This window comes from Tasmannia lanceolata, unplaced genomic scaffold (genome assembly GCF_043159265.1).
Source record: "Tasmannia lanceolata isolate RefF3 unplaced genomic scaffold, GAP_Taslan_0.1 ptg000037l, whole genome shotgun sequence".
NCBI lineage: Eukaryota > Viridiplantae > Streptophyta > Magnoliopsida > Canellales > Winteraceae > Tasmannia > Tasmannia lanceolata.
Window position 1 is genome coordinate 2,035,652 of NW_027518714.1, and position 25,908 is coordinate 2,061,559.

Here is a 25,908-nt window from a genome sequence, read left to right on the forward strand (position 1 = left end):
TTCCATCAATATTTAAATTCTACTTAATGTGGTTAAATAGAAGGTGCATCACCTCTTATAGCTTCGATATCTTTTTTGTTTCCTTGTAGTCACTAGATTGTCATATGAATCAAGAAAGTAAGAATGATGGTCTTCTTTCTCCATCTTCTCATCGACTTTTAGGGCCCGTTTGGATGCCGAGAAGATTTGGATTTCTCACATTTGCAGCCCTTTTTGCATTGTAATTTGGATCCGATCAAATTCTTCGATTTCTAATTCAACAGCTGACAGTGAAAAAAATTTGATTTACAAATATGCTGTGGAAATAAGAAAATTGGAAATCCTTCACCCTTTTTGCTCCTCAACCTCTCCTCTCCACTAGGAAGTACCCCCTTCCCTCTCTCTCTCTCTCTCTCTCTCCATGAGTTGCCGGATCTACTCATTTTGTATTCAAAACTCAATTCCAAATCCAAATACAAAATGGGAGGTATCCAAACGGGCCCTTAGTTATTTTCTACAAGATACTAGCATCTTGTCATTTTCTATGAGATAAGGGCATTTTGGCCAATTTATTAAAATGTTTGCCAATTTTCTATTTTTAGGGCTTTTCTCTTCTTTTTTTTATTTCAATGAAAAATCAGTCATTTTAGTCGTAGATACTAATTATGAAGGGAGATGATATTTTCACCCCAGTACGCATGCGCCCCCTTATAACGTGTATAAACGTCAAATCACGTTATAAGGGGCCGCATGCGTACGGAGGGGATGAAAATATCATCGCCCTTATGAAATGGACTGTTCATTTTACCTCGAAATGACTTGTCCCTCTTACTTTCCTCCATCGGCAGAGACCAATAACAAAAGTAGCTATACAATGACAAGAGGCTGATGTTCTGTACACCAGCTATGATTGGTCATGCAATCAAAATTTTCTTTCTTTTTTCTCTTATTTTCTTTCAATACTTTGATTTTTAAATTAGGTGTGGCAGTTTACTCTACAATGGTTCCAAATTTACAGGGTTCTTTTAGGATTTTTTTACCCAAGTTATACTCAAGAAACTATGGGTAGTTGGGCTCAAACTGAACCTAACTGGTTCAACCCGATTTCGGCACAAGCTGGGTTGGCATTTCCTCGGGTTGGATTGGGTTAGGGTTGGGAAAAGCCAACAAGAATTAATTTCAGCTTCGGTTTGACTGAGACCTTGGCAACTCAACCCGACCTGAACCAAGCCCGTCCTCTAATTTTATCGTGGTTTTCAAAATCTCGGAAGTCTATTTTATTTTTGTATGTTTTCTGTTTTTGCCTGTGCCAACCCCAGCCCAACCCAACCCTATTAGGTAAAAAAGCAGGTTAGATGGGTTGCATTAAGGTTGAGAGACTTGGGGATCGGGTTAGCATTTAGGAATTGCAACCTCGAGTTGAGCTAGATTTGGTCTCAACCCGATCAAACCCTACTCGAGTTGAACTTATCGTCGTACATCTCTTTAGCTCTGACTCCCTCTTCTCACACACGCACGATTAACAATAACAAATAAAAAGCACGCAGCTCCCGACTCATGAAAATCCTCTTCTCATTAAGGTCAAGAATTTTGTAGAAAAGTACTGAAAGATAAAATATGGGAAGTGATATTTACACCCCTTTTGATTACTTGGGTCACCCAGCGCCAGTGTATCAATGACTAAAGGGGGGGGCTAATGTACTTGATGTGTCAGAATCCAGTGGGTTAGATTGCCAGTACACTGGCGCTAGGAGTCCCTGGTGAACAAAAGGGAATATTTATCAAATTTCCTACTGTTTTTCACAAGAAAAATAACTTTGGAACTAACCCTAAATCGTGGAAACAAAGAATTTCCATGTTTTTGCAAACCAAACAAGGCCTAAAATACTTACAGTTTCTCTTCAAGATTTATGGGGTTATCTCATACTTTCCACGAGTAATAAGCACATCTCTCTCATGTACATGGATTCACACAAATTTCCAATGGAGGTTTTGAAATGAATGGCTTTGAATAAAATTAACAGCTGTGTATGGATACATCAATGGCTCTGGTACTTCATTTGTACCAATATTTGTATTTACATAACTGCCACCAGCTTGGCTGCCTGCAACCTCGACCTTTCTTATTTCCTCGAAAGAGTTATCAAAACAATGGAAAAAAAATATGGAGCAAAGAATATAAAGAAGAACAAATTCTGTATGGCTTCATGTAATGGAGTATGGCTTCATGTTAGTGTAAGAAATGGTGGATTAGCAAGAACTAATTCATGAATTTCCGGCAATTTGGAGCTTTACAGAGACAGGGGACTTTCGATTCATCACTTTCGTCAGGATCAAATAAGTAGTCGTACCTGTAAACACATTAAGAATGAGAAAAAGTAAGCAGAACAACATAATCCAGGACAGATTGTCATGCATGGGGCAATATGGGAACTTGTGAGTCAGTGCCCATGTGAAACACTGGATTTGTGAAAATATCTTCATTAATTATTACATTTTCTTTTTTTTACATAATAATATGATTAAAACAAGTAAATATGATATTTTATATTTGTATAAAAACTTACTATTAAGATCTATAAAGTCAAAACATACAATAATTGTAAAGTTGGGGTACTAGTATTAAGAAAAAAAGAGATAAAGAGATCTAGAAGTGTGGGAGTGAATCATGAAGTATTGGAACCCAACAAGGATACTATGCCTTTTCAGAAGAATCCGTGTAACATAGGCGAAATATGAAACATGAAGGAGAATAAGTTCTGTATGGGCATATATGATATTTACCAAGCAAATATAGGAAACTCGTTAGACCCTTTGTGAAGAACTCTAATCCATACATAGAACATGAAAGAAACCACAAACAAGCTACTTGGATTTCTGGACATTAGCATGACTACTGTTACCAACACATGGATACATGTATCAGTGAAACAACCCGACTATAAGGTGACAGAGTACTGGACTAATGCTGGGTCAAAGAAATGAAGAACCTGAAATTTGTCGATCTGGAGAAACAATGCCCCTAAACTTAAGACGACCTAACTTAAACCAGACAAAATGGGTTGAATGGAAGCAGATTCATTCATCATTAAGCCCCAAACTACCCAAGGTTACTATGCATCAAACCCCAAATGACATGAAAAACTATAGAAACTTTGAAGTCCAGCTGAAATTGGGTCTGGCCTGGCCCATGTGACAGAATCGGCAAGTATAAATCTCAAGCAAAGCAAATTCAAACCTAGAGTACTCAAGAAGTAGGAGAGAGTTAAGGGGTAATACGTTAACTCGTTGCCAGCAGAAACATTTGACTTAGCAATAAGTACGATCCGGCTCTCTTCACCACCCACACTCATGATCCTCGCATAGCAGTTTGGCATGCACTGTAATGAGCCAAAAATAAATAAATAAATCAAAAGCATTATCTACTAAAATCAAAGGAGTTCAGAAATACTATGGCAAGCATACACAAAAATCTTGGAAATCTGGAGAAAGAATGGTCAAACTTGAATATCAATAACTTACAGAATGATTGATTAAACGTCCAATGTTCCCTTTCTCTGTGGCATCAATGACTACTTCCTCACTTATCTTAAACAGCTGCAGATGAAAGATTCAATAGTTTTCCGTGTTAGCAACAGATTTGATTCAAGGACTATTTGGAAGCAAGAATCTACCATATCCAAAACTGCTCGAAATACTAAAAAAACAACCAGCAACAATTCAACACCATAACAATTGCATATGCTGGGAAAGCCGAAAAACATAATTAGAGAGTCAAGAAGCTCTCGATCATTCTAATAAAATTTTGATAAGCTTGGTACAAGGCCTTGAAAGCTTGCTAAGATGGATGCGAAGTTCTATGGTATACTCAAACTAAGAACCACAGTCATGGTATCTAATTCTGTGTTAATCTATGTGGAAATGCAACCCCCACCCCCACCCAAAAAAAAAAAAAAAAAGCAAAAAAAGGGGGCCTTTCAAGAAATTAAACTATTTATTGAATAAAATCAAAAACTCGTGGAGGTGCAAACTTATTGATATATTACTTCGGAAAGAAGTAAAAGAAAATAATAGTAAATATGATTGAAGTGTATATAATCGCCAATACAATGGTTATTGTGCATCTAAGTATAATATATTTCCATGATTTTTTACCTAAATTTATTCCAACTTTTAATATTCCTATATTTTAATTGAGCTGACCCTTAATGCTAATGAGACAGCTCAATTCAATCTATCCCTACTCGGAGTTTTCAAAAGTAATAATCGTTTCAGGACTGGAAACAATATCCCAACCACCCAACCCTCCCCCCCCCCCCCCCCCACCCACCCACACACACACACACACACCCACCCACCCACCCAGAGAGAGAGAGAGAGAGAGAGACTCACATAACAGTCCTTGCCTTGCAACCGATACTGTGCCTCCCTCAGGTCTGCAACACTACGCCTAACCTGTTCACCACGATACTCAAGAATCTGCATGCATGAATAGGGGTTTTATCTCATAGATGGAACATGAAGGGGTTAAATTCCATTTCTGAGTAAGCAATAATAGCAAAACTAGATTACGGTAAACATCAGATATCTAATCCACCAATAAATCAAATCTAACTTGTATAAGATTATACAGATGAAGACAATAGTTAAACATAATTATAGGGAGAGAGGGAGAGAGAGGCGATCCATTTGTCAATATGTACATATAAAAATCAGCTTTGGTCCCAGCTCCAATTGCGCAAGGAACTAACAATTTCCCTAGCTTTAGAATTGGCACAATATTTGAGGCTCTAAACAAAAAGAAAGAAAAGTAAAGCAAATAAACTTACTTTCGACACATGTACTCACAACAACAAAAATGTAGGTGTACAGACAACTGAGGGATGCCATTCTGTAAGATATTTTATGTTGTATTATAAAGGATACTTTCGACACGTGTACTCACCCAATTTGTGAAATTTGATCTGAAGGTTTGATAACCTAGTCTTGGAGCCATTTCTGTCCCAGGATTTTTTTTTTTTGTATGGCAAAAGAATTTCAATAACAGAAAAGAGACCGAGAGGGTCCCAGAAAATACAAAGGTAGGCATAGAAAGGAAACATCTAAAAAATACATCATTCAACTACCTAGGGAGGGAGGAAATCGAAGAGCTCTATGTTCTCTTTTGACATCCCTTCTCTAGCTAACATGTCCGCCTCACCATTTGCCGACCACCTAACATGATAGAACGACATGGATGCCCCAGCAATTCTATCCTTAATTGTATCAAATAAAGAGGAAAACCTCCAAGGTACTGCTTTTGAACCTCTCATCCATCTAATGACATTAAGTAAGTCCCCTTCCATTTTTGTCCCAGGATTGATCTGTAGTTCTTTACAATGTAGAGTCTTTCTGTGATCGATGAATTATATTCATACCCTGCTTGTTGGATAGCATACAAAGGGATCATAACATCAATGGGTTCAATATATGAATATTCGTATTCTCTGTGAGATTGTACAGAATGTATTATGCTCTTTGGTCTGTCCACTTCAAGAATAGCACACCTTCTTTGAAGACTCATTGATGAATTGGCCCATAACCTGGAATTGATGATTAAGAGAAACAACCACGGTGCCAACCCCAACAGTGCTAGAAAAGAAGGTTGGGTGGCTTGGAGAGGACCTCAGTGTTGCAAATCCAAAATAGTTATTAAGGGGGAGCATACTGTACGGTTTTTGCATGTGGGGGCAGAACTTGGAGACTTTATTAGAAAATAAGAGGTTGTTGGTTCAAGCCAGCTTATTTACCAAAAAATGTTTGATTAGTTGCTTGGAGAACAGGTTTATATTATAGAATAGCTTTAGGACGTGTTCAAGATGAATTCAGAGAATTCTATAGGGAAGTGATCCATCAAGTTGGAACAGACTCATAGGGTTTTATTTCTGTCAAGATTTGAATTCTCTTGAGTTTGAGATTGCAGTTTTTTTTTTCAGAACTAATCAACAACTAAGATTAGTTTGGACTTTTAAGGTTAACTAGAGAATTTAAATAGACTTTATGCTTGTTTTGGAGGACTATTGCTGGATGTTTTATGTTGTCTTGAAATCAATGGGTGGTTAACTATTTGATCAGTTTTGATCAATTGAAAGTCGGTAAACCCTCACCAGAAGTTTCTGGTCATAAAGTACTAACACAGGTCAAAAAGGATAAGTGCATTCACTATGTATAGATTTGGTAAAGTCCTAGGACCCATAGTTTTTTTTTTTTTTTGGTATTAAACCCATAAATCAGAAGTGGTCAACTGTTGTGTGAATTACAACTTCACAGATCACACTAACCACAACTTTTCACTTGATATTTTAATGGCAGAAAAGCTACATATACCATGCAATACACCAAATCTGAACCTACACAATCAATGTACGCACTTAATCATAAATCACTACATGTCTTCTATTTTTTCCTTTTCTTAATCAATATACATGGGTATTTGTATTAGAAACTTCTGCATGACTTTCAGCGGTATGGTATATGTACAAAAACTTCTTATATATATATTTAATTATCTTCCAATCTCCATTAACACATTGTTATTTATAATTACATATCTGCATATATAAAGATTTTACTAATTAAACAACAAAATTATACATCGCTTTATTTAGTGCAGATTATGATCTCTCTCTCTCTCTCTCTCTCTCTCTCTCTCTCTCTCTCTCTCTCTCTCTCTCTCTCTCTCTCTCACACACACACACACACACACACACACAAATGAATGGTTTGGATCACCTAAACAATGTGGGCCCACACTGTTTTTAACCTGACCGAGTAGATAAGCTTATCTACTCGACCGAGTAGGATCACTTTTCCTTATATATATATATATATATATATAGTAAAGGGTTTCTGCGCTCGAGTGCAAAAATAGGGTTGGGCCCACATTGTTGGGAGGATCCAAAGCATTCATTTGGAAGGCCCTTTCATGGATAGGGTGTCCACCAAAAATCAGCTCCATTGGATTATCTTAGGGTGTCCATTTGTGGAGTGAAAAAATGGGCAGATTAGTGGGCAAACAGTATCTATCCATTTTCACTCCCACAAATGGACACCCTATGATGATCCAATGAAGCTGATTTTTGGTACACACCCCCTCCATGATGGGGCCTTTCAAATGAATGCTTAGGATCACCCCAACAATGTGGCCCCACTCTTGTTTCCTACACTCGAGCGCAGATAAGCTATCTGCGCTCAAGTGCAGGAACCTCTCTCTCTCTCTCTCTCTCTCTCTCTCTCTCTCTCTCTCTCTCTGTCTCTGTGTGTGCGCGTGCGTGCGTGCGTGCGTGCGTGAGAGAGAGAGAGAGAGAGAGAGAGAGAGAGAGAGAGAGAGAGAGAGAGAGAGAGAGAGAGAGATCAACTCACAAGATGAACTCATCTTGACGAACAACAGCAATCGTGATCTAATTAACACGTGAAATGTGTGCTTGGTGATCGGGACCATTGATCTAATTGGCCATCAAAGGGCGACCTAGGGGGTCTAGGTTTGACGCAGAACAGAGATATCATCATGAAGTGGGGCCATACTGTACATGGTCGTTTCCCTTAGCAAAAATGATGTTCATCTTAAAAGATATTTCCTACATACACACATGGGCACACAAATACCCCACTGTTCTCTCGTTCGTGGATTGATGCTCATGCATTACCGCTCCAGCCCTTCAGCTTCCAAATCTAGACAATGATTTGAATCTGAAAGCAGCTAGAATATTTATTTATGTTCCAAAAGTTCTACAAATGGGTGAACTTTCCAGCAGTGAGGAAATCCAGGACTCTGATAATTGCTGGCGTCAGTGAACAAATTATGCGTCTGGCACTTAATTAACACACCAAAGAGGTTGAAAAAAAACCCTCCACACAAAATATTACTAACATATTCTTCAAGAAAAGGATTCGTAGGCCACTAAATGTTAACATATAAGTAGAAACTTATGCTGCATGATGTTTACCAATATTATCAAACATAGAATAAGAAAAAAAAAAAGCACTTTTAGAGACTACAATATAGTGTCGAGGACTACCATCTCTCCTTCTTGAATTTTCCTACGAGCAAAGAGGCCCCATCCATGTATTCCAGATCGACCAAAGCAAACCCGCCTTTGTTCAGTTAACTAGACACATGAATAAACATGTATAATGATGAGAATAGAGTCAAAAGATTAATCAGTAAGGTGGTAATATAACATTAAAGGGGTAGATGAATTGCCTGCAAGTACTTAAGTCGTTCCCTGAATGTAGAAAAGGAACTGGGATTCTTTTCTTCCTGCGGAAATAACAAGCACGCACCTTTCAGGATCCAGTTAAACGAATAATAGAAAATATGAAACCCCTAAAAGATAACAGAACAGATAATTACCCTAAAGAAATTCAATCTTTCAATCGCATCTAAAGAATGATGACATGGCCCATTTATTCTGTGAGCAGTTGCCTCTTCTCGCATTCTCTAGCAAGCAGAAAAATAAAAATAAGAAGATACAGAGAGATCTGAACGATGGTATTAGAAAGAAAAATAGAAGATATTAAGCTTGAAAAAATAAAAAACGAAGAAGTCAGCTTTTATGGAGCAGTAGTAAGAACCACTGCAAGAATGGAAAAAAGGGAACATACTGAATTATTTGTTTTCTTAAATTGATGAAAACAATGAATATATAGCAACCAATCACAGCCATTCAAAAACAAAAATCACTCTAAAGTCCCAACATTTTCAATTGCTAGATTGGTAAATGAAAAGCACCAAGAACTTGACAAAATTTACATATTCCTGTGACTATACAACTATACAGTGCCACATTAGCATAAAAGTCTCATCATAACAAGAAGATAGAACACACAGAGAATCTCTTTGATACTTTAATACACACCTTTTATTAAAGCTTCTTTATTGATAAAACAGAAGATGATTGACTTTAAAACGACAAGACTTGAACAAAGCATATAGATAACTTTGCATTAATCCATAAAGAAGTATAACAGGAGTTTCTTTAGGATATCCATTTATTTATTTTGATTTTTTTAATGGCATTAGGATATCTATTTTTGTCCATTTAATAACTAGTATTTTTCACATCCTAGTTAAATGGAACACAAATTGCAGAACAGCCCGACTCCACTAATTACTTAAATTGATGTCGGTAAGTTACCCACGGCATGATGAGGGGAGTACCATAGTAGAGAAGAATACTAAGGCCAATTTCAGACATTCAAGATGCTTTATCCATTTACCCAAACTCATTGGGGTTTCTAAAGTTTCTTTCAATTTAAAGAATTCAGAAAACATAGTGTATTTTATTAACTTGGACTGGAACAATGAAGAATTACTAATTACATGTGAATGGAAGACATATGAATGCATCAAGATGCAAGCAACCAATGAAAAAGATACAAACAGAAGATTTACTTCGATGACACATGTAAGTTTTATATATGGTGTACCTTTTTTCCAAACTTTTTAAAGATCCGGCACCTTGCGGCAGATGATGACTCAGGCTCAAACTGTTGAGTTTCTAAAACTGATTCTGGTGGAGCGTTCATTCTATTGGAAATTAGCCTTGAAGCAATCCGCTTTTCCTTTGTTTGGAGCAAGCTTCTGGTAGAGAAAACACCTAGAGGGGTGCGTATGATTAAACCAGTATCCGGGTTTGGAGTCCTGCACAGCAGATGAAATAATGAAAAAAGAAAGCAGAGATCATTACATGGATAGCTAAGTTTCAGGTCCTCTACCCACTCCCAACAGTGAGATAGATGCGAGCATTTACAAACAAGTGGTGATGCCCATATCATGTCAGGGGGGCCCATCATTTCCACCAACCCAAAAGGCATCCAACCACCAGCCGGTAAAAAAGGTCTCCCTTGCTTGTTATTAACAATCATCTATTTATTTTATACTTATCACATTGGTTGTTGATAGATTGTTGAGAATTGTACCAGTCAATCAGAAAGTGTAAATTAAAGAGAGGAGCAGCAATACCAAACAAGTATTGGATTATGAAAAGAGAGTAAGTATTGGATTATTCCTCATGTGTGTGTGGAAAGACAAAAAAGAGAAACATACGCACACACACACAAACGGAGGAAAAGAGGCTTGCGAGAGAGAGAGAGAGAGAGAGAGAGAGAGAGAGAGAGAGAGAGAGAGAACATTACTTGTGAAAAGAGCAATATGAAATCATTTTCGTTATCTGTTTCCCATTTCTCTCCAAGCAGTTCAACTGCAATTTGACAAGCATAGTATAAATCAAGCCGCCATGTAAAAACAAATAATTTTGGAACATCAGACTCAATAATTATGGGATTTTCATGTTTCAAGGTCATTGTACATTCAGCATGGTTTTAAATTTCGGTAACCATTTCGGTCTCGGCCGAAATCCAAAATTGAATTTCGGTCCGAAATCCGGTAAGCATTAAAAATATTATTTAATTACGTATGAAATTTCGGACTAATATGTTATATTATTTTTAAAAAATGGATTTTAAAGTTTAAAATTCCCAAAACCACTGCAACCAAATCAACGACGATCATAGAGAGAAAATCCGTCGCCGATTCAATCTCTGCATCGCCGGGAGAGAGATCCGACGATTCAACAACATAAAGCCCTTGTGCACGCAGATCTATGCACCAAAACGATCAATCTTTCACCTGTTTATTGGCCGCAGAAATGAGAGAAAATGAACGATTTGATTAATAATCAAAACCCAATATTTCAGAGGATTTTCTCGGAGAAAGGTGAAGGTGAGAAAAAAATGGAGATTTGTTGACAACTTGCCATAAATCTAGGGTTTTTTTGTAGTTGACTGCCACCTATCCGTATATATGGAGGAATAGTCGGTATACGGCAGTGGCTGTATATTGTAATTAAGATGATGTTTTGAGGATAATTTAGTAATATGTGAGAAGGGTGAGCAAAGCTTCCTTACGTGTGTGCGGTTTTATAGCCTTGAGGTTGGTTTCGTATTCAATTGATTACCGACAACTACCCCTTGGAAGGAGCTACAACGAATTAAAAAATTAGTTATTGGGGATAAATGATAAAGCTAACGTGGATTTTTTAAGTGATGAAAATGCCCTTTAGAATTTATGTAGTAATAAAGTGAGCGAAATTTCGGTAATTTTGGCCAAAATTTCGGCGATATAATGTAACATTTCGAGTATATTTGATTTCGGTTTCGGTGTTGACCAAAATCCGAAATTTCGGTCAAAATTTAAAACCATGACATTAAGAAGGAATGAGATATATTTTAAAGCATGGTTTTAAATTTCAGTCAACACTGAAACCAAAATCAACTATACTCGAAATGTTACATTATTTCGCTGAAATTTCAGCCGAAATTTCGCTGGCTTTATTACTACATTAATTCTAAAGGGCATTTTCATCACTTAAAAAATCCACGTTAGCTTTATCATTTATCCCCAATAACTAATTTTTTAATTCGTTGTAGCTCCTTCCAAGGGGGCAGTTGTCGGTAATCAATCGGACACAACCAACCTCAAGGCTATAAAACCGCACACGCGTAAGGAATCTTTGCTCACCCTTCTCACATATTACTAAAATATCCTCAAAACATCATCTTAATTACAATATACAGCCACTGCTGTATACCGATTATTCCTCCATATATAGGGATAGGTGGTGGTCAACTACAAAAAAGCCATAGATTTATGGCAAGTTGGCAACAAATCTCCATTTTTTTCTCACCTTTACCTTTCTCTAAGAAAATCCTCTGAAATCTAGGGTTTTGATTATCAATCAAATCGTTCGTTCTCTCTCCTTTCTGCGGCCATTAAACAGGTGAAAGATTGATCGTTTTGGTGCATAGATCTGCTTGTACGAGGGCTTTATGCTGTTGAATCGTCGGATCTCTTTCCCATCGATGCAGAGATTAAATCGGTGACGGATTTTCTCTCTATGATTGTCGTTGATTTGGTTGCAGTGGTTTTGGGAATTTCGAATTTTTAAACTTTAAAATCCATTTTTTTAAATAATATAACATATTAGCCGAAATTTGGTATGTAATTAAATAATATTTTTAATGCTTACCAGATTTCGGACTGGAATTTCGGATTTCGGCCGAGACCGAAATGGGTAACGAAACCGAAATTTAAAACCATGTTTTAAAGTTAAAGAAGAAACCAAGCAATTAGGCGAAGCTGACAAACCTGCTAAAGAATTATCTCCATAATTTGGCATGCAGAAACTAATAACATAAAGAACGTAACATGACCATAATACGAGAATGAAATTAAAAACGTTGACGAATGTTGTAACTTTCGGATAATAATGGCTTCATCTAGTGATAAAATTTGCATGAAAATTCCCTTCAAGCTAAAAACCCAGTGATTAGAGTATTTTAAAGATATTTAATAGGCCTTGGGATTTTGAATGGATAGTTACAAATATCTCAAATGTCTTCAAAAGTACTACAATATTTTGCATTTTTTTTAAAAAAACGACAAAATACCAAAATTTTCCCTAGATTCTGCAAGATCATTAATATACTTCATATTTTATTTTTTTACCGCAATAGTATGACGAAAATATGACTGTAAATTCACAATATTATTCGTTGTCCTAATTTTGTTCTTAAATTTGAAATATTTTATTTTTCCAATTTTTTCCCGATCCAAACCTGAAAATAAATCAAAAGATTTTAAAATATCCCTAGATACACTCTTCCCAAGAAATTCTTGAGACAAATATTTGTGACTGCTTAAATGGTGAGATGCAATCCAGCTAAAATGATACATTTTCAGTTAAAAATGGTGGCATATAGGCATATGTTCTGTGTAACAGACCTCTAACACAAAGATGTGCCAGTTGGCTATCAAGTAAGTCCCATCATAAATGTCCAATACAAGTTCATAGTTGCAATGAAAGTGCACAACATTTCAGATCCAACACCGTTGGTTCTACAGCTTGTATCATCTCACTAGCACAATGTCATTATGACTATCTAGAGTGGAGCCCATCAATTGGTGTGTTATTAATTGTTTTGCCTGGTCAAGACTCAAGAGAAATAGGCTAGAAGTGTGTCATGTACACCAAAGAGGCAAAGACAAGTTCTATAAAAGCACAACATTAACAATGAAGAAACTAAAGATAAGAAAATTTGTAAAGAGTGAAGGAAGAAAGTATGTAACTTAATCTGAATGTGAATGAAGAAACCAATAAACTAGACAAATCATTTCCATACAGCCATCTGTTTATCTGAATGCGACATGAAGGTAGAAAGTATATAGCTTAATCATGAAGGTAAATTCCTAGTAAGAACTTCTATTAGTAAGAGAAAGAATGAATTATGAAGATTGAGCAAAACCAAATAAATTTTTTTTTTTGGAAAGATATCACTTTATTAGATCAAGGAAAGAGAGGGCTACAAGGATGATGTTGGAAAGAAAACGTTAGTTGCTGGGCATTTCTACCATTGTAATAGCCCTGGGTGATTTTACATATAGAAGAACATGTATTTGATGAAATGTAGAGACGATTTTACACAAGGAAGAAAGCGTCCATACCAATTCCTAAAAGAAAATGGATATAAGCATAATTTCACTGGATTAGAACACTGAGGAACCCTTTTTATAATGGTACAACAAGCATGCCCAGTAAAATACATCCAATGAATCACAGATAATTCTTCCTAAACCTCCACAACTCTACTGTTTTCCACTTTTCGGTTTCCTTTCAATCTTCATTTACTTATGTACTGGAAAGCTCAATACCAAAAGAAAAAACATAATCACATGCTTAGGTTTTAGGAATGAAATGGCCCAAAGGCATTAAGATGGTATCCAGCTTCCCTAAATTCGAGATCATTAGACCCACACACATTGAGGTTGTATTTTCCTAGACAAATTACTGCATCATAATTAGATAGTGAAATAATACACACAATCACGGAATGACCATAAATGACCATATTTGGTAACGTACCTCCATATGGTATCCCGCCCGTGATGCACACATTGCATGGTAATAAGTAGAACATTTGCAACATTGTGTGCAGGAACCATGCATCTGTTTACAAATCACGCAAACCTATATGTCCATGGAAAAAAAAAACCATCATTAAGTTGCATTCATAGAGGAATCCTATTTGCATACTTCCAAACCAAACAATGCCAAGCATAAATAACAAATCTGCCCACAATAAAACATGTAGAATCCCAATTGAAATTACAAATAACACACACTGCATCAACATCCTTTAGGAGCTAATGCTAGATGTGTTATCCTAAAGAAGCTTTGGCAGATTGAAAAGTTGTTCTGGTGAGCTATACTAATGTAATTACAACCTGTACAAAAGAATTCGATGGAATTTTCAAGATGCCAACTGCTGGTTCCATCTTTTCATCACTTGAGAAAGAAACTTTGGGTTGAAACCAAGCGCACGTGACATGAACCCAAAATGTATCGACATCCGATGGCTTCAGAGCACCCCCTAAAGAATAAAATATAAGGTTTATATCAATATAAATTGATAAGATATGATAATTCTTTCAAAACAGATCATGAAACCAGTAACGCATGCAAAAGGCAAGCGGGTATCTTGATCAGAGTTCAAACTTAAGAAAGCAAACTCATTGAGATGTTTCGCGAGACTCAAGAAATTCATTGTGCTTCTAAATCTAACACTGCAATAGAAATCATTTTCTGAAAAACAAGCCTCTCAAACAAGAAGTGGTGAGCATTCTATAAATATCGAAAGCATGCCTTTAACAGGGCAAAGGCAACACTCCCGCTTGACATCAAGTGTTTCACATGCCCTGCAAACCCACGAAGTAAAATCCGGTATGCTTCTCGCCCCATAGCATTCCTGGTGGACCGCTATTTGACATCTGGAACAAATATCAATAAATCAGAGATACATCTCATAGTGATTCTGATATAAAACTTAGAATCAAGAATAACTTCCTAGTGATAGATAAAATTTGCTTCGGCTTAAAAAAAAAAAGACCAAGTAGGCAAAGGAACCAATGGATAATTTAGAAATACCTGTTACAGATGATAATTTTATTGTAATCCCAATCTTCAACCCATCTGCATATCGCACATCGTTCTGTAGTCCATTTAGCATACACTGGATCATACTTTTCTGTCATGATGAAATCACAAGCTTTAACAGTTTGTTCAACAGTCAGAGTATGCATGTATACCGCAAGGTGCCAACAGAAACATCTCATCAAATAAATAAGAAGCTTTACAAAAGGTTTACCTTGCAAGAAAGCAAGTAACTTTTGCTTCTGCAGCTTCAGAGAAGAATGCTTAACAGGATTTGTAGAAAGGAGGGCGAGTTCTTTGTATCTTGAGAACTGCATAATCTGCAAAGTTAGTTAGAAAAAACAAGAAAATTGTATAGGAACAAAAATCTTTTAAGGTAACAAACTGAAGCAAAGTCTATAATTTAACATAAAGGCATGCCAATTGCTGACTCAAGACAATTATCTTGATGAATGGAAAATAGCAATGGAAAAATAATTATTATCATCATGCACATCAGGTTCCAAATTAGAAACCCAATTACAGAACTGATGAATAGCTAAAGACCGAACTTTCAGCTAGACTCAAGATCAGTACTTCCAGAAAATTAGGTAAGCCAAATGACCACATTGGATCTACTCAGTTCAAAAATATGGGCCAGACACAAAGCATGAAAGCGGAAACACTTTATCCAAATCACGTCCAGACTCCAGACTGCCCAGTTTACAAAAAACTTTGGCCAGCCTAGAACAATAAAAAAACAAGAAAATTAATGTAAACCCCCTTTTGCTGAAAAGTCAAACAAAAAGGAATGGAAATGTAATCATTTCTAGGAAAAAAACAACCAAAAGGGGTGGATAAGATGGAAGGGGTGGAAATATCATTTCCCTATATATTATAACATGAATTATAATGAAAGAATTAAATTAGGTAACAAATCTCAATTGCTGATATATGGAATAAAATATATTTCAAATGAGGTTGTTTATATAGACTAGTGGAAACCAGCATGACCCCAAGCAAAACAAAAGCTGCCATACAAGCATACAGAAGCACACCAAGTGGAAAAGCATGCCGAGAAACTGAGATATAGAACAGAATATATTACAAATCAGGTTGTTTATATATGTAATATATGTAGCAGTAAATAGATTTGTTAACTCATTCATTCTTCCATTTATATACGCATATATAATGGAAGAATTAAATGAGATAACAAATCATAATTACTGAGACATAGAATAGAATATATCATAAATCAGGTTGTCGAGAAAGTTGTTCCTTTTCTTCGATTTTTTGTTTGTGTGTGGGTGGGGGTTGGTAGTGCCTTAGTTTCTTTTATCATCTCAATAGATTGCAATCCACCTTACATAAGCAACAACTGGGTCAAGCAAGAATAAGAAACAAAAGAAGAGTAAGTTGTCAGAAAAATATAAATTTCAGGGGAAAAGAAAAGAAAACAAAACAAAACAGGTTTTTCACAGGGTTACAAATAGGTTTACTAATGTTTTAGTAGCATGAAGCACAAGTGGAGTAAATGATGATACTTTTCAGTGAAAGAAAAGTAAAAATGAATTAAAAGTCAGTAATGTGTGCCCTTCTCTACGAAAAATAGACCAAGAAAAACAGGAATTTCAAACGTGAGGTAGCAGGCACACCAACATATGTAAGACAAATCCAACATGTGGGCAGGATGGTAGCTTGACACTAATATCCGCAATCATGGATATTAATAAATTTAAGACTCGGCGGAAGTGCGCAAAGAACAAGCACAGATTTTCATGCAAAAGAAAACTTATTATAGATAAGAAGCAACGGAACTACTGAGATCCTCCATGAGGCAAAAATATAAAGGGGAAAATCAGCAGTATTAAAAAATGACAAAGATCCACTTCGAGTACAAACCCATTGTTCCAGTAACAGCTCTGAACCTTTCACATAAACACTAGTCTTCCAATTTTTCTTTTTGGAACCTGTGTGCCGCTCCCAATTACTAAGTGACCGCTTCATAGGCTCACATGACTTGCACCCACACACAACTCTGGTACAGAACCAAACAAATATTAATAGGATGAAATAGCTCAACAGAAAATGCAAAGGAGTCAATCTAATTTGGGAGAGCGTGGAAAAGCAGAGCCTCAAAAGTCAAGATTCAAATCAAAGAAATTGCCTCAAATCAAGTCAACATCAGTGGTTCAATAGAAATCAGGCAAGCAAAAAGATAACTGCAAAAGAGATTCAAGAAAGACAAGGAAAGACATTCAAGACAAGACTAAGTCATTCAAGATTCATGCAAAAGAGATTCAAGAAAGACAAGGAAAAACTTCAAGACAAGACAAAGTCAATCAAGATTCATGCAAGACAAGGAAAGACTTTCAGGACAAGAATAAGTCATCCAAGATTCACTTTGATCCTTCACAAGTCAGTAAATAAATAAATGTATAGTAATTTCTTAATTGGGCTCTAGCTAGGCCAAACAAACTTAAGTAGTTGTCCTCCCATTATGGAGGAGTATATGATGTAGGAGCAGTAGTCATTGTAGTCAGTGCCGTGGAAAAAGAAGCACGAGTGGCCATATTTCTTTTCTTTTCCTTGGGTGTTCCATTTATTTTCATTTGGTTGTTTTGACTTAAAATGGTATGGATCATAAACTTAATATATAACCTAATAGCATGGTTTTAAATTTCCCTGAAATTTCCCCGAAACTACCGAAATGTTTCCGTTTCCATCCCCACGGAAACGAAATCTCAACGAATTCCTTCCATGCCATTAGTTCAGGCCAAAATTCCCGAAATTCGACCGGAATGGTCAGGACGACAAAAAAATGGAAAGATGTTAAGATTTACATTTAATTTTATTTCATTAATGTAAAGAATGATATCTGGCGGGTAACATCATTGAACTACACAACAAAGTAACCGTATCTTATGCATGGGATGTCAGAATGGCATGAGAGCAATAATACCTCATAACTTTGTGGTATTGACATAGAGATAGAGTTGGGGTCCTTGGAGGGGAGACTGGTCACTGTACTTTCTTATACTTCATTGCATTGTTCTTCTTTATTGAATTTACTGTCCAAACATGTGCGACAACGCATGCCACTAGGTGTTCGATGTCATTAAGCCATTATGAATGGCTTTCTTGCTTATGTGATGGTTTCTAAGTATGCATTTGTGCTTATTCTAGCATTTCCCAAACTTTCATCTTAAAATTTCATCATTTGCATATGTTTTCATACATTTCCATGATTTTACAAGATTTCCACTGAAATTTCCACCGAAACCGAAATGCCGTTTCCGTGCCGACCAAAACCGAAACTTAAAACCTTCCTTGATAGCTTAAGTGAGTCTTCTACATAAGTGGTGGGGACTATCAGTTTGTTAGCCTTTATGTTATTATTCACTAAGAGTATTTTGAAGGATCGAGCTTAGATTAGTTTCAAGGGTTATGATTTTTTAGGGCTGCATGAGTATTTAAGGGGGTTTATAATTAGGGATTTGCTAGGGTCCATCGCAAAAGGCATTTCGCAGCTGGTCTGTCTCATGTCAAACCAGCCACCTCATGATTGAAGACAACAGCTTTTGTCTCTATTCACGAGGTGGTTGGTCTGTCATGTCAGACTAGCCATGAAATGACTTTTGCGATAGACGCTAGCAATTCCCTTATAATTATAGTGAAGTGATTATTGAAGTTTAAAGAAACAAAGAGGAGTTTTTTTTTGGAAGAAGAAGAAGAATATGGTAGCCAAATTTTATTGAAAGTAGAAACAACGAGGAGTTTTCTCCCCCAAACTGGCCTTACGACCAGAAAGCACTTCTTGGTGCTTTTCGTTCTCGATTTTCCTCTTTTCGCTTCGATTTTCATCCTATATAGCCATGAAATGACTTTTGCGATGGACGCTAGCAATTCCCTTATAATTATAGTGAAGTGATTATTGAAGTTTAAAGAAACAAAGAGGAGTTTTTTTTTTTTTTTTTTTGAAGAAGAAGAATATGGTAGCCAAATTTTATTAAAAGTAGAAACAACGAGGAGTTTTCTCCCCCAAACTGGCCTTACGACCAGAAAGCACTTCTTGGTGCTTTTCGTACTCGATTTTCCTCTTTTCGCTTCGATTTTCATCCTATATATCAGATTTGATCATATGATTTTGCTTCATCAAATTGGATCACATCCAGATTCACATGGTTGTACGTGGTAGAGGTTGCGGTGCCCTCATAAATCAAGCACGATAAGAAGAATTGTCAGAATTAATGAGAACAGTAGATCGTCTGGTGCTATGATTTAGTCAACACTTTGAATTTTTAGAAGACGTGTCAACAAGTGTCGACACTGACATGTATTTACACTCCTTCCGACACTTGTAAACGAACTGCTAGAATTGTCAAACTAAATGTGGTCGGATCGAGATGTTCTTGTACTTTGTCAAGTAAAAAATTATTTATTATCAAATAGTGTGTTTATCTCCTCTTTTATCATCAACTCTTATTTCACTATTAATTCTTCTTTAACTAATATTTTTTGTAATCCCCCTCCCAAACATGTGTCTACACCGATATGCATGTCCACACATATCAACACTCCTTTGGACACTTGTAAACGTAACGGCTAGAACTGTCAGACTTAATGTGGGTGCTTCGAGGGATTATTGTACCACGTTAAGTGAAATACCATTGATTATCGAATATTGTGTTAAGCTCCTCTTTTACTCTTTTATCATTAACTCTTATTTTATTATTAACTTATTATAACTAATATTTGTTCTTATCCCTCCTCCACCCCCCCACCCCACCCCGCGCGCGCAAACCTAAAACACTTAATAGTTAATACCCTTCCAATATTATATTCATTTTATCCTATTGGTCTCGCTTTCTCAATGCATATTGGAGACTGAAGATAACTAGATTAGATAGATGAAATGCACTGTTAAAAAAATTCACATTCTACAAATACTACAACAGCATAGGTTGTATATTCATGATGCAAAATGAACTATTCAGTTTCCATGTTATAACTAGCATCAGTGCTTGATAAGACAAAATGGTAATAAAAACTTCTGGTGCAAAAAGACAAAAAAAATTAACAGAAATGAATTTGATCACAGAAGAAAATATTGACCAATTATATCAACTATTTCTCCTTAAACCTACAAATCTAGAACCGTTCAAATGCTCACAAATGGAGAATTGGAAAGTATGTCCCTTCCATGCCAGAACACACAACAGTTATCTCGTCTGGTAGTGCTTGCAGCCCATCGCTGTTATTAGATCTGTTTTAAAAGACATAGCTTCAGTAGTTTGAAAAAATAATTGAACAACAAACAAGTGGAATAGAATCAAATGTCCAGATGTTGAATGAAAAGTTGACCAAAAAAAAAAACAAAGAGGTGTATAAAAGGTATAGACATACTTAATTTGTGGTTTCCATGTCTCAGTATCTGATAATTGAGAATTAAACTTTGCCTTGCAATCGGGACAGAAATAATCAGTGTCCGCTAGATCCTTTAACATAAAAAGTATAGTCAGTAAAACATCTTCACCCTCTTCAAACAAATAAACATGGATAGGGCGTGAATTTCTAAACATTAAGGGTTATGATGAACATGCAACGACATCAGAATTTCATGAAGGTCAAACCTTGAAAATATCGCTGCAGATGTTGGCACACTCTGCATGAACCCAAACTTTGCATCCATCACATTGAACCTATGTCAGTGAAGAAGTCCAAACAACACCCTCATAAATAATACAGTATATTTTGGTGAAAGAATAAATTAAAATTCTCATTCATGGTGAAGGTTCTCACCCAACTCCCACCATCAGAATGATGCCAAATCTCCTTGCATACGCCACAATATTGTTTAGATGATAACAACTGCAACCACCGTACGATGATGAATAGACAAGCTCAATTATGCAATTCATAAATAACAACTTCAATCATAACAGTGGCACGCAAAATATTTATTTGAAGTACCCCAAGAGAAGGCATGTCATACAAACCTTAGAGCAATGTTTACACAGGATCTGGCTTTTAGGAATCGAATCCTTCATTTTCTTTGTACTTTTGAGTCGAAATTCCAGAGAACAGCAGTCACAGCGTTGACTGTCGGTTTGTATCAATTTTTTACCCTGATCCTGAAGAGGAAGAGCAAATATAAATCTATTTATAAACTTGAACAAGCTCGATTTCATGTACCATGCCCATGCCGTGGAACATTTAACTCGAATGGAGACCCCAAGTATGCAGTAGAAAGATAAATGTAAGGCCATTCCCAGTCATCTATTATCCACATGACCCTATGAACACTATTAAAAGATAAAAAAGAGCCTATATAAACATAGAGAAAATTCGGCTGAAAAGTTGAGAACCTACACATGGTACCAGCCAGGAAGTTTTGATCTAATGAATTTCTCACAGTTCCAATAAAAACAAGAATGGCCCAGAGAATGAAGTTGATAGATAATTCAAGCAATTCGGTAGAAAAAATATAGTCCAAAACAATGAAAAATAAACATATAGCTACAGCAATGAGATAATGTATATCCAACTTTAAATGCCAAAAATAATGAGAAATCAATATAAGTGTCAATATAGCTTCGTGTAGAAAATACCAACATCTAGGACAAGCAGTTTTTGGTAATTTTAATAATAGAATGACTAGAACATACTGAACCTTTATTTTCATGGAAAGTCCGAGAATATGCAAATAGAAAAAAATATATTCAGTTGTCAATTAAGCTCAATTCCACATTTTTTTCATGGTTATTTACACCAAACTTGAACTCGGGAATGATAGTTAATTAACATACGGTCTTCAAAAAGTGATCCTGATACATTCTCTAAAGCATCATCATCGCCACCTATATTCCAAGAAGGCTTAGTTACGCAGAATCTCTCTCCACGAGAAGTTAAGAATGCCATATTGTATTTACATGAATGCAGCTGAGATGATTTATCTTTAATTTTTTATATGTTAAGGTTTGGCTTAGGAACTGAAGACTTCACTACTTTGTGTTGATAAAAGATCTCTGGAATTGGGAGTGCAAGTGGGATTTTTACATGTGACAGTTACTTGCAAAGCAAGGCATGACAACATGTGAGATGGTTGGGGTCGGACACCTTTCATGTGTGATGCAAGATTTTCCCTAACAATGTAGGCTAGGTAGTTAACCACAACATATAATAATTGACAGGCAGACCCGATAAGCATTGGAAGAAGAGATTTAAGCAGCAGGTGAAAAGCTATTGTGTTCTGTTTTTAAAGACGTAATTAGGAGTACAAATCTTAACAGATGTTGAACCAGGGCATACCATATTATATTATCAAGGGCACAAATCTTAACGGATGTTGAACACAATTTTCCCAATATGCCACTTAGACAATTGAATGCAGTTTCCAAGATCCATACCCATAATCAAGCCATAAAATCTACTCTGGCTACTAGTTAGTGGTTTATTTATTCTCATGTTGAACCGGGCACCACAGATTGACTCAACCAATCTGTGTTACCGTGTGTACCAAGATGTACATACAAGCATGAAATTCTGGTTCTACATCTAACTGTTCCAAAAAAAAAAAAAAGGAAATGGCTCCTATAGTCTAGCACCAATAAAAAAATAAAAATAAAAAACAAGAAAAAGGAAATGACTAGGTTTCGAGGTAGCTTGCCTGGTTCTGAGAGTGACATTCCTGATCCTGGTTTGAACCAGTCCCCTCTTGGATCCCTCTAAGAAGAGACTGATGACGAGCCTGTTTCCCAATTGTGATCATCTCCTCCAGCTGCGGCCCTGCGAAACCATGCTCTGCCAAGAATGCCTCCTCTATAGCCATCCGAAAATCACAAGGCTTGCTCCTGAACAACTGGGTCTGGCCCTGAAACCTAAATAAACAGGCATTTTACAGAAAATCCACTTTAACAAGCTCTCTTACTGATTTTTTTAGTGATAGACAATAAAAAAACAAGAGTACACACCTGTCTAAATAGTCTACAAATGGAAAAATCATCCCATGTTTCACCCACGCATAGTCCTGTCATCACCAGTTATATAGACTCAAGTAAAAAAAGGAACAAATACCATGTAGCCACAAAACACAGAAAATTACAATTTGAGAGAGAGAGAGAGAGAGAGAGAGAGGTTTAAAATTTCGGCCAAAATGTGTCGTTTCCGACACAAAATTCACATAGAATCGGAATTTTACAAGATTTCGGGCTTATTTACGAGATTTTCAACGAACTTTAAAAGATTTCCACCGAAATTGTCTAAATTTTACATGATTTCGACTGAAATTTCCACCAAAACTGAAATATTCCCATTTTGTTGGTGGCCTAAACCGACACTGAAACTGAAATTTAAAACATTGAGAGAGAGAGAGAGAGAGAGAGAGAGAGAGAGAGAGGCTTACCCTTTCTTTTCCATTTGAAGAGTACCCAAAGTACATGACACAAATAGCTCCTGCAATGCAAGAATTCAAAACCTTTTGTGGAGCTTGCAACATCGGATCAATTACAATGCCAGGCCACGCAGGGAACGTCTTCCCCGATTTTGCCCAAACAATATCGCCCAAAACAAACTCCTCCGGCCTATAGAAATCCTTTCTCTTTTCACCCCCTTCATTTCTCAATCGTTCTACAGCATTCCTATCAAAAATCTTTGGAGATCCATCAACTCCAATCCATAGGCGAGGCTTCTCCTCGACTTCTAGCATTGCGTCGTGATCAGACACACACGTCAGATAACTTTGCGAGGTAGAATTTTTCTTTACCTCGAAGTTTCTAAACTCAGAATAACGCTCTTCTTCTTCTTCTTCATAGAATGCCCAAAAATTAGGGTCTTTACAGCTGACTCTCTCCTTTTTCAGCACAAATTTGGTGCTCGATACATCAAATTTTGGTTTTTTGCAGCTGATTTTAGCAATTCTACCTTCTTGCATGGCATCTTCAGAATCAGAATTAGAATCTAGGGTTTTCGTTTCTGGTTTGTCTTTCCCCCACGGCTCAAGAACCGAGTCATTAAATCGAGAAGGGAGTACCTGAACACGTCCTCGAGACGTTTTCACGAGCGGTGGCCGGAGAACCTCGCCGGAATCCTTATCCCTCCGGCCATCCCGATTCTTTGACTCGTATTCCATCTCGCCTGAACAGTATGAGATTTCCGTGCACCAAGATGCAGCAGCACTGCTGAAATCCTCGTGATCATCGCCAAATCCCCGCCGGAATCCGACGGAGGATGCCGGAATTCTACCGGCGGCGACTTCTCCGAACAGATCGAGGGGGTAATAACTCTCCGCTTTCCGCTTCTTTCGATTCCCCCAGCTCTTATCTTCGACGCAAATAGATTCTTCAGCTTTGCATCTCTTCAGTCTCGGCATTCTCGATTTCTGATTTCGTTTGATAATCATCTCACGAAGAAGAATTATAAGAAAGAAACCCTAATTTCTCTCACGGAGACAGGGAAACCCTAATATCTTCGGCTTTGCAGCGTTTCAAACTAGGCATTCTCGATTTCTGACTCCGTTTGATAATCATCTTACAATAAAGAATTATAAGAAAGAAACCCTAATTTCTCTCACGTAGATAAGAAAACCCTAATTTGATCGGGAAACCCTACCTTCAATGCGGAGATAGAAAAAAACAAACACGGAAAATTGCGTCCAATGTGAAAGACGAAAAGCGTAAGAAAATTCTGTTTCAATTCCTTTCCGAGGATAGAAATTAAAAATCTCGGAAATTTTCGCAGAATTGGAAATTTATAGGCGGATTCCTGACGGTGGGGAGAGTGGGGAAATTTCCTCTACGCATCACCCTTCGTCTCTGGTTTGATGCAAAAGAATACTAAAATGGATTAATAACACTTCATACCGTGACGTAGAAGTAATGGTTTTCTTTTTAATTTCATTATGGTAGAAGATGAATTATCCAAGTGATTCTCTTCTCAAATCCTTGTTTTTTTCATCTAAAAAGCCAAGAATGAGAAGCGTTGAAGAACATAAGCCCTGAAAAAAGACTGTCACATGTACTACTTTCGAATGGATACCATCCAAGAATTAAGATATTCAGGAATGGAAGCAAATTGGCAACTGTCAAGCTTCTACATATTATAAAACGAACGTTGCCTTAATTTGGATGTGCCTCTTCTAATGAATAATATGCTTATGATCGAAGTGAAGGATTTGTAGACGAACAGGGCCTTATTTGGGAATGATATTCAGTTTCTCTAAGTTTGAAAGCTGAGACTCAAAAGTGGGAGACAAATGAATAGATGTTTGAAGGGATTTGCTAGGGAATATGGGGAAAGGCATTTGGCTGCATGAGAAAACAGCCCCTTCAGAAGAATTAGAATTGATGCTGAGAAGTATGTCATTAACCAGAACCAATTTACTCAATTTATTCTGCAATGTATATATGACTGAAAAGGTGCTGATGTACTTCAAGGAATGAAGTGACCTGATTACCACGTACAATGCAGCTGGGCTGGGTGTACCAAGTGATGAAAAGGGGGGCATTTATCATTTCCCTTAATTTATTGTTTGTATCCGGGAAGTGATATATCCGTCCCTTTTGATCACCAGGAACACCCCTGTCAATGCCTGTGGCAATCAGGGGCATTGAATACTTCTTACATAAGTACAACAGCCCCTCTTTAGTCATTGATACACTGACAGGGGGTGTTCCTGGCGATCGAAAGGGGCGGATGTGTCATTTCCCTTGTATCCTAATGAGAGAACTGCCTTTTCCTGTAGCTATTTTTAAAAAATTGTCCATATTATGACTTCACCCTCATCTCCAATTGGAGACACCGATTTATCATAAAAAAAACATGGCTAGGCTCTGTGTAAAATGGGCGTAAAACCATTTTTATGGCAATTTTTCCAAAATGGGAGTAAAATTTGTTTTACACCCCATTTTCGGATGACAGA

The 25,908-nt window shown here is 36.8% G+C and overlaps 1 protein-coding gene across 2 annotated transcripts; it reads right to left on the reverse strand.

Moving 5' to 3' along the window:
- Positions 1-1,813: 1,813 nt before the first annotated feature.
- LOC143860221 (histone-lysine N-methyltransferase ATX4-like) lies at positions 1,814-25,364 on the reverse strand. 2 transcript variants are annotated; one of them, XM_077370785.1, is made up of 23 exons: positions 23,395-25,364; positions 22,964-23,019; positions 22,660-22,870; positions 20,990-21,124; positions 20,793-20,861; positions 20,624-20,692; positions 20,397-20,488; positions 20,164-20,256; positions 16,893-17,028; positions 15,223-15,319; positions 15,003-15,102; positions 14,721-14,845; positions 14,303-14,448; positions 13,941-14,045; positions 10,156-10,220; positions 9,448-9,661; positions 8,372-8,458; positions 8,222-8,278; positions 8,037-8,126; positions 4,372-4,458; positions 3,502-3,576; positions 3,259-3,359; positions 1,814-2,330 (listed from the first exon to the last, which is right to left on the reverse strand). In XM_077370785.1, the coding sequence occupies exons 1-23, from the start codon at positions 24,388-24,390 to the stop codon at positions 2,240-2,242; spliced, it is 3,297 nt and encodes a 1,098-aa protein (XP_077226900.1). In that variant the 5' UTR covers positions 24,391-25,364; the 3' UTR covers positions 1,814-2,239. The 2 variants fall into 2 exon arrangements, with proteins under 2 accessions (XP_077226900.1, XP_077226898.1); XM_077370783.1 differs by having other exon boundaries at positions 15,223-15,328.
- Positions 25,365-25,908: the final 544 nt, after the last annotated feature.